The following is a 9,688-nucleotide window of genomic DNA, read 5'->3' on the forward strand; positions in this document are numbered from 1 at the left end:
GGGAGGCCAAGGCAAGCAGATCACCTGAGGTTAGGAGTTCAGAACCAGCCTGGCCAACAGGGTAAAACCCCATCTCTACTAAAAGTACAAAAATTAGCCAGGCATGGTGGTGGGCGCCTGTAATCCCAGCTACTCGGGAAGGTGCGGTAGGAGAATCACTTGAACCCAGGAGATGAAGGTTGCAGTGAGCCAAGATGGTGCTATTGCCCTCCAGTCCGGGTGACAGTGCGAGACTCTGTCTCAAAAACAAACAAACAAACAACAACAACAAACCCTCATGTATTAATATATTGCCTCAAAAGTTTACACAAGTGCAGATGCTGTTCAAATACCTTTCATTAATCCTTTAGTAGCTCTACACCCATGCCATTCCTTTACTTCTCTGCTTTGACAACAAAGACCATCTGACCCAATTGCTGGATTTGAGAAGAAAATACAGAAAAACACGTCAGTAAAGGTTTTATAAATCATACATTCCCACCCGCCCCCCCAACCAAAAAAAAATCATTCAGTCTCCCTAACAAGATAATTCCTTCCTTGTTGCAATGTTCCAGAGACTGAGACTTACTGATTCTTAAGTGATAGTATTTACCAAGTGTAATTAACCATTTCATTCCCTGGGTGTCCTTGGCTATGTTGGGGGCTATTTTCTATGCTGCCATCTGTTAACTAAGGTAAGATTTTACAGCAAGTCTAGAAAGGATTCAACACAGCTCTTAACCTGACGTGCACTAATAGTAGTTGCACCATGAATACAAATGTGCTTAGATAACTATTCTCTAGAGTCCTTTAAAGAAACGTACTCAAGGATGATGCACCACCCCTCACCAATATTTGTTATCCTGATTTTATACTTAGAGCTTGAGCGACTATGTAACTAAAAGATAACAGAACTGTCTCTAGCTTGTTCCTCAATCCATGGAAGAAACCATAATGGGAAAGTAGGGGAAAGCATGAGTAAATAAGCATATGTTTGTTACTTGCTAATATTATAAGGGCTCTAAAAGATGAGGTATATTCTATATTATACATCATGATCAGTCTGAGTGATGTCCACATAGTAGGTGCTAAATGGTTTTAAGTAAAGATTCAGCTTTTGTCTGTACTGGAAAAAAACTATAACTTCCGTCCTGGTTCATCTTTCCAACTCATATTCTGTACTTGAAAGTAGAACAAACTGTTAAGCACCTCAACACACATCTTCCTATACTTTTCAGAAATTAAATTATTCAAAGTATGAATTCTTACCCACATAGGTACTGAATTATGTAAAACTGAACTTTTAAAAAGTTATCTAGGAGCTTCCAGGATAGCCGAACACATGAGGGTTCATGAAGGGTGGCACGCCCAGGGAGGGGAGAAGCTCCAAGCCCCCTCCGGTACTTCAACCTATGCATCTCTTCATCAGTATCCTTTGTAATAGCTTTAAAAATAAACCAGTAAACAAATTTTCCCAAGTTCTGTGAGCCACTCTAGCAAATTAATTGAACCTGAGGAAGGAGTTGTAGGAACGCTGATTTATAGCCAATTGGTTAGAAGCATAAGCCACAACCCGGACATCAGATGTGGGGGACAGTCTTGTGTGACTGAGCCCTCAACCTGTGGGATATGATGCTCTCTTCATGGAGATGGTGTCAGAATTGAATTGAATTACAGTTCTCAGCTGGAAGAAACCATAATGGGAAAGTAGAGGAAACCATGAATAAACAAACACGTGTCTGTTACTTACTCCATCAGTTCTCACTGACTGCTTGCTTGACTTGTGGGGAAAAACCCCACACATCTGCTGTCAGAAGCATGCTGTGAGAGTATATAGGGAAAAATGGAGTTTATTTATTTCTCTATATTCTCAGAACTGGTGTCAGAATCAGGGTTTGCTAGAACTGCCTTGGCTCACAGAAATGTGGTTTGAAAAGAAAAGGATAAAAGGGTAGGGGATGAGGAACTTTTGGTTTCTTGGTGGCCAGAAGATCACCTACGGTATGGAGCCACAGCTGTGCTACACTCAGTTACTAATGGTAACAGTTATCAGTGGAATTTAGAGTTGGATCCAACTCCAAGGAGCTGGTTCACTGGATGCATAAGAAAACACAAATAAGAACCCGTGAGGTGGAGCTTGCAACGAGCCGAGATCGCGCCACTGCACTCCAGTCTGGGCGACAGAGCGAGAATCCTTCTCAAAAAAAAAAAAAGAAAATGCAAGTAAGAAAGAAAAAAGTATACAGTCTTTTGGTTGCTATTATCTGTAATAGCTAAAATGAAGTAAAAGAGTGCTGGGTCAGCCCTTGATGTGAGACCACATTCCGATTTCAGTCCATCTGAGCTTTGGTCACCAGCTTCAAAGCTGAACCCCAAGGGAAAAATTATGCAGGGCCAACAAAAAGTACTAAGACCTGTGGTCTCCAAGAAGGCAGTCAATGTGGGGAAGAGCAAAACCAAAAAACTCTGAAATTGGAGGGGATAGTGTGAAGGAACTGTTTCATTTTGTAGATCAGTATCATAAGCTTCCTAAGGAGCCTTTACGAAAATGTACTCTGAGAGTAACTCCTTTAGGAAAGTGTCTTTGGTTTTAAATGCAGCAGAATAGAAGGGCATGTTTGGGTTGATGCAGGTCTCATTGCTCACTATGGAACAACCACAGAAGGCTCTATGCATGATGGAGGTTATTCGCAGGCAAACAGCCAGCCTGGTGGATTGGATAAAAGCCACTGTAAGGTCTGTTAACCCCAAGAAGGAGGACTGTCCAACTCCACCCTATAAATACTTTCTTTTATAATTTCTGCATTTTCTATTTGGGTTAGGCCACTGCTAAATTATACATGTAGTTTTCCGTATTCAAATTCATACATATATATTTAAGTCCTAAATACATATGGAATTTCTAATTATGATATGATAGAAGTCAATTTTATATTGCGCCAGATGGATTACCAATTGTGCCAGCACCCTTTACCTAATAAATCATCCTTTTTTCTCATTGAAATGAAATATAATTATTTTTCCTGCATATAACTTCTCAAATATACTGGGATTTATTTCCATTATATTCCACTGTCTATTCCTATGTCAGTTCTATACTGTTTAATGATAGTGACTACATTCTAATATCTGGTAAATTAAATCTTAATTTTATTTACTTGGTGTTCTCATGTATTATTTTTTTAAGTTTCTGAATTACAAATGAGCTGGTGGAAAGCCTATCCACTTACCGAAAGCAGATCCTCTGTCATATGGGTTCATCTGCCATTTGTTGAGCACTAAACAAATTAAAATAAGAAAAGTTACCCCCAGATACATAAAACTTAAAATGCTTGGCCGGGTGCAGTGACTCACGCCTGCAATCTCAGCACTCTGGGAAGCTGAGGTGGGTGGTTCACATGAGGTCAGGAGTTCAAGACCAGCCTGGCCAACATGGTGAAACCTCGCCTCTACTAAAAAAATACAAAAATTAGCCAGGCATGGTGGCATGTGACTGTAATCCCAGCTACTCAGGAGTCTGAGGCACGAGAATCGCTTGAACCCAGGAGGCGGAGGTTGCAGTGAGCCGAGATTGTGCCACTGCACTCCAGCCTGGGCGACAGAGTGACACTCTATCTCAAAAAATAATAATAATAATAATAAAATAAATAAAATCCTCTATTAAAAAAAGCAAGTATTTTATATACCTTAATTCCTCTAGATTCAATATGGTTTTATATATTTAGAATACACAAGTAAAACCTGTTTTTATTTTTATTTTTATTTTTATTTTGAGACGGAGTCTTGCTCTGTCGCCCAGGCTGGAGTGCAGTGGCTGGATCTCTGCTCACTGCAAGCTCTACCTCCCGGGTTTACGCCATTCTCCTGCCTCGGCCTCCCGAGTAGCTGGGACCACAGGCGCCTGTCACCTCGCCCGGCCAGTTTTTTGTATTTTTTAGTAGAGATGGGGTTTCACCGTGTTAGCCAGGATGGTCTCGATCTCCTGACCTCGTGATCCGCCCATCTCGGCCTCCCAAAGTGCTGGAATTACAGGCTTGAGCCACCACGCCCAGCCTAAAACCTGTTTTTATTAAAAGCAAAAACGCAATTGAAAAATCAGACACGTTGAAGATAATCATCACTGGTCTATTCGGACCTAAAACCTTATTTCCTCACTTGCTTGCTTCAGTGTGCTCCGTATCAGATGATACTGATCTCTGTCCTTACTCCTAGGTCACTACTAAAATGAAGTTTAGGTAACTAAACAAGTTGACTTCAATTACAAAGGAAATAACTGATCAACATTTCAGAATCTAATTATCTTGTAACTATCAAAAGAAAAGCAAGTCGTTTATCTTAATTCAATACCACATTCAAAAGAAACACATTTTTTTCATCCTCCCTTTCATAGGATTGGCATATTCCTTTTCTGACACATCTTAATAGTCTGTTAAGATGTATGTATATATATAAACTAAGAATTGTAATAAAGAGAGCCCTACGTGCTTTCTAGCCCAACTTTCCATTCGGGGTAGAAATCCTTCCTAAATTATTTCTGGTCAAAAGATATCCATCATCAGCTTAAACACTTTGAACATTGGAGAAATAACTTTGAGGTTCTCCCTTGCATTGTGGCTCAATGTAGCTATTAGGAAGTACTTTAAGTTAAACAGACATCTTCATCTAAACTATTTCTAATTGATCCTGGTCCTACTTTCTAGAATAATTATTTTCTCTCTAGTTCTCTTCAATAATTTAACAATTATCCCATCTCCATTTTTACTTCTTCTCCATGTTTAACTTTCTACTTTCTTTATTCCTCACAGGATGTGACTTTTAGAACCATTATCACTATGGTTATTCTTCTTTAGGAGTGTTTTGTTTTACCACCATTTCTCATAAATGACGGCACAGTTGTTACAAGTTCTGAAACTATTTTAGAATAGGCCAATAGTGTAAAAAGTTACATCAATTATCTATCTCATAATTAATTTACAGGAATTCATAGATTCTACTTTATACATCTTATGTATAACATTACTCTCAAACAACTGAAAAGAATATGTTAATATGCCAGGTTCACTGGTCTTCAACTTGCTATTTTGTAACAATCCTGTTTTGTATAATGAAACAAGAGTGACTTAAAATATGGAATAAATATGATTAAAATATAACAAAAGGTTAATTAAGATAGAATGAAATTTAGAAACCATTCAACAGAAGCAACACCATTTAAAGATAAAGAAACTGCAGTAAGATTGTTTATGGTAGAGACAGTATCAGAAACCTAATAAAAAGACCAATTTCCATGTAGATAGGATTGCACATAAGAAACAACTTTAAAATTTATATTTTACCTTCCTAGGTGATTCCCTTCTTATCTTAGAGGAAAAAAAACGCCTCTATTCCCTCTAAGGCAATACTTCCCACCAGCATGGGATTTTACTCTAAAAATTATTTGTAAAATCTTTCCTTAATATTTTTGTAATATGTACCTATTTTCCTTTAGTATTAAGCATAGAAAGTTATAAAGTTAAAAACACTAAAATATCGAAATGTAATCTCCAAAATGCCAGTGTTTTCTCAAAGGGAACACTACTAGTATTTTAGGAGGGACAACCTTGCAGTGTTTCGGCTCTCAATGACATTTAGCATCCCTGGTTTCCAGGGTTCCAGACCCCAATACCACCCCTCAGATATTGACAATATTTTAAAACCGCATACCCAAATCTCACATTCCTAACTGCCAGTGATAAGAATCGATGATTTATATAAAAGGAAATATCAATTTATAAAAATTACCTGAAGCACCAGTTTTAATTGTTGTTTTTCCTTTTTTGCCTTCCTGTTGGTCTTTCAGAGTTTCATAAACTATCTGGATAACTGGAATACTAAAAGCCTGTCAAAGAAACAAAAGGTTTCTATATTAGTATTCAGATACTAACAACAGTTTAATAACCAACATAAATGACAAAAGTTATGCACATCAAATAATTATACATATTCCAGATTGGTACTACAATTTCATTTGCCCAAAAAAAAAAAAAAAAAAAATACCAGTCAGACAACAGAGTGGACCGAATGAAGGAAATAGGATGCAGCTAACAGCACAAAATGATAAAACAATGGAGAACAGTAGAATGAACCTACACTAAAGAGGAAAAATATCATCCAGTCTGACAAATTATTTCTCTAGTCTAGGCCAACAGGAGATCAACTTTTGTATGTAACCTTTATATTTTAGGTGTCATCATATTAAAATTCAGAAGTGAGTATAAACACTAAAGTTACTGTAACTCCCTAACACCCATTTAAAACTATATTCTTAAGCTCATACTTTTTTGTAGCTCTTCATAATTAGCTGGCAACAAAAATATCATTTTCAGTGGCAAGTAATTAACTTCTTACCTTTTGGAGGTTGCTATTTTATTAAATACTTCAAAGTAAAAACTACTATTCAAAGCTACTTTAAAATTCAACTTTTAGAGAGTAAGTAAATATAATTTATTACTTACACCAGTTTTGCCACTTCCTGTTTCTGCAGCCTGAATAAGAGGAAAAAAGTTGATTTTACAGATTAAGTTGTCTATTAAACAGATCAAATTAACACCATAATATGTAGAAATCTTTAACATTTGACCGGCTACCTTTATTTTCACAGCGCCTCCAGATTATCCAGGCTTCCTCTGTCAACTCCGACTATAGCCCATTTTGTTACCTTTCCCATACCTTTAAGAATCTTCTCTTCCCTTTCCTTTCCCATTGCTACCATTCAAATGGAAGCTCTCATCATTCTAATCTAGATTATTATAAAAGTATCCAAACAACATCTAATCCCAGAACTATACTATAATCTGCTACTCAAATTAGTCTTCATGGGAAGACTAATACTCAAATTCTTTAACAGGACACTTGAGAAAGAGCCCAAATAATCTGACCCATTATCTCTCTACCATTTTATTTCAAGTTTATCCCTGCTCAGACACATATTTTATGCTACCATCCAACTGAAGTATTCCAGAGTCATATCGTACATTCTACCATTCGCTGTTTTGTTGGTATTCTTTCTACCTAAAAAGCATTTCCCTTTTATCTTGCCTTGTCAAAAATCTGGCCCACGCTTATAACTCCAGCACTTTGGAAGGTCAAGACAGGAGGATTGCTTGAGGCTGGGAGTTGGAGAACAGACTGGGCAACATAGTGAGACCCTGTCTCTACAAAAAATACAATAAATTAGCTGGATGTGGTGGTGTGTACCTGTAGTCCCACCTAATTGGGAGGCCGAAATAGGAAGATTGCTTGAACCCAGGAGTTTGAGGCTGCAGTGAACTATAAACACACCATTGCACTCCAGCTTGGGCAATAGAGCTTGGCCTTTTTAAAAAAATAAATAAATAAAAGAAATCTACTTCTTCTAAGCAGTCCCTATGATCCCTAAAGCAAAAGGATAACCGGAGTCCCACTCAAATTCCGCACTACTCTGCATCTCTTATGAAGGAGCCACATTCTCTCTGATATGAGATTCATTCCTACACATGTCTTATTGCCCTAGTTGGTTTAAGCTTCTCAAGGGTAAATATTTATCTGTTTGAAGCTTTTACCTAATGCTCTGAATACAGTATATGTATCATAAATGTTTGTGAATAAAGTTAAAGTATCATATTTAAGCCTATGCAATTCTTAGAGTGTGTCCCCAGCTCCCAATCACCTCACCAAATTTGAACTTACCATAAGTACATCACCTCCTCCTAGTATCAATGGGATAGATTCAGCCTGGATATCAGTTGGGAGGCTAAAAGAATCATATTTGAAGAATTTTAGTTATTGGAAAAAAAAATCACCTAAGCAAATTAAGTCATGTTAAACTTTAGGCCTAAAAGAAAATTTTACGTGGTAAATATGATCCATCCTATTCCACTAGAAATACGTCAAGGTTGAAAAAAGGAAACTTTCCATAATTTAGAAAATCACACAAAAGAACTGAATTTCACTTATCCAACTAGACACAAAAATATTGGATAAAATCACTAACAACTGTTTAAATTATAACATCCTCTCCCAGGTACATTTAAGCTTTATGTACTTACAGCCAATCCATCTCTTCCACAGCTTGTGCAATCTCAGGCATAACACCCATCTCTGAAAGTAAACATTGATTTTAAAAATCACATATACTGAATTGAAATCATAAATTGCAGTGCTCTCAAAATTACTATTCAAAAACAGGGTAAAGATTTTGAAGGATAGCTCAGTTACATCAAATCTACTGAGCGCGGCACTGTTGAAAGAGCACAAGTTCTGGAGAAAGACTTGAGTTCAAATCTAAGTTCTCACTTATTAGCAAGTGACCTTAGGCAAGGCTATAAATCTGTTTTCTCCACACAAAACAGGGCTGATATTGCCTACCTTGGAGGGCTATATGAAGACCAGAGATAATAATGTAATGCAACTGGAGCATGGCTGTCACCTAATAAACTGTAGCCACTATAGTGCTTATTTACCTCTTATGACTCGTGAAAAGTCTGCGAAGCATAGACAGGGTTGTTGCATTTAGAGATAATTTAGAGATAATGTGCGCATTTAGAGATAATCTCTTTACATTAGATATTATGTACCTTGGCTACTCCAGGACCATGTGAATACCTTCAGCAATCAGAGAAAAATGAATAGACAAGTGGAGAGCACCCGCATTTATTGGCAGCCTGATTAACTGATTAACTGAAGAGGGAGGGGCCAGCGGTAAAAACATGGGCATCTGGAAATGTCAGCTGAAGAACTGCTCTGTTCTTAACTGTATACATATTTCAATAATTCTACTTCAAGACCTATCCTAAATGAATAGAGATGAGTTGTTTCTAACTGGATTTTGTCATTTTATCATTTCTCATATGAACTCTAGAGGGTAATTAACATATGGAGTAGTTGGATTACTTAAACTTTCCTTCCAAATGAGAAGTGACTTTTAAGTCTGTATTTATAAAATATAGCTTTTATTATAAAAATACGTATTCCTATAAAAAAAAGTCAAATATTCACAAGCCCCAGAAATACCAATTTTGAAATTCTGTATTTCTTGCCATTGTGAAAAGGCATAAAGCAAACGTACAGACTGAAAATATTATTTATAAAATTATGTAGCTTTTTCGTTGCATCAGATGAGAAGGATCATCATTTTCAAAAAAGAAGGCTCTCCTAACTCTTTTTTTTTTTGAGACAGAGTCTCGTTCTGTCACCCAGGCTGGAGTGCAGTGGCATGATCTCGGCTCACTGCAAACTCCGTCTTCCAGATTCAAGCAATTCTCCTGCCTCAGCCTCCCGAGTAACTGGGGCTACAGGCACATGTCACCATGCTCGGCTAATTCTTTTTCGTATTTTTAGTAGAGACGGGGTTTTACCATGTTAGCCGGGATGGTCTCAATCTCCTGACCTCATGATCTGCCCACTTTGGCCTCCCAAAGTGCTGGGATTACAGGCATGAGCCACTGTGCCTGGCAACTCTCCTAACTGTTAATCTCCTCAGGAAAAAAAAAAAAAAATCCACAGATAAACTAATGAAGATCTAAAGTTGAATATCCAGGCAGACCTTCCTAAGAATTAACCTGTATTACAGTCTATGTTCTCTCTCCTAAAATGCAAACTGCTTGAAACAAAGGAGTGGTGTGTTCTTACTGCATACGGAATACTGCAAGCTGAAGCCGTTTGCAAAACTGTTTTACAACAAGAAACAACA

General features: G+C 37.4%; 1 protein-coding gene across 2 annotated transcripts in view; it reads right to left on the reverse strand.

Annotated features, from left to right (window-relative positions):
• DDX1 (DEAD (Asp-Glu-Ala-Asp) box helicase 1) overlaps positions 1-9,688 on the reverse strand; it is a 37,842-nt gene that overhangs the window by 26,085 nt on the left and 2,069 nt on the right. The window contains exons 2-7 of one of the 2 annotated variants that reach the window (XM_011971440.1): positions 8,046-8,097; positions 7,687-7,750; positions 6,474-6,503; positions 5,761-5,857; positions 3,210-3,257; positions 333-416 (exon numbers count right to left, since the gene is read on the reverse strand). In XM_011971440.1, coding sequence (XP_011826830.1) covers positions 333-416; positions 3,210-3,257; positions 5,761-5,857; positions 6,474-6,503; positions 7,687-7,750; positions 8,046-8,097 — 375 coding nt within the window. The remainder of the gene's footprint in view (positions 1-332; positions 417-3,209; positions 3,258-5,760; positions 5,858-6,473; positions 6,504-7,686; positions 7,751-8,045; positions 8,098-9,688) is intronic. The other variant, XM_011971442.1, reaches the window with a different exon arrangement.

This window comes from Mandrillus leucophaeus, unplaced genomic scaffold (assembly GCF_000951045.1).
Source record: "Mandrillus leucophaeus isolate KB7577 unplaced genomic scaffold, Mleu.le_1.0 Scaffold122, whole genome shotgun sequence".
Taxonomy (NCBI): Eukaryota; Metazoa; Chordata; class Mammalia; order Primates; family Cercopithecidae; genus Mandrillus; species Mandrillus leucophaeus.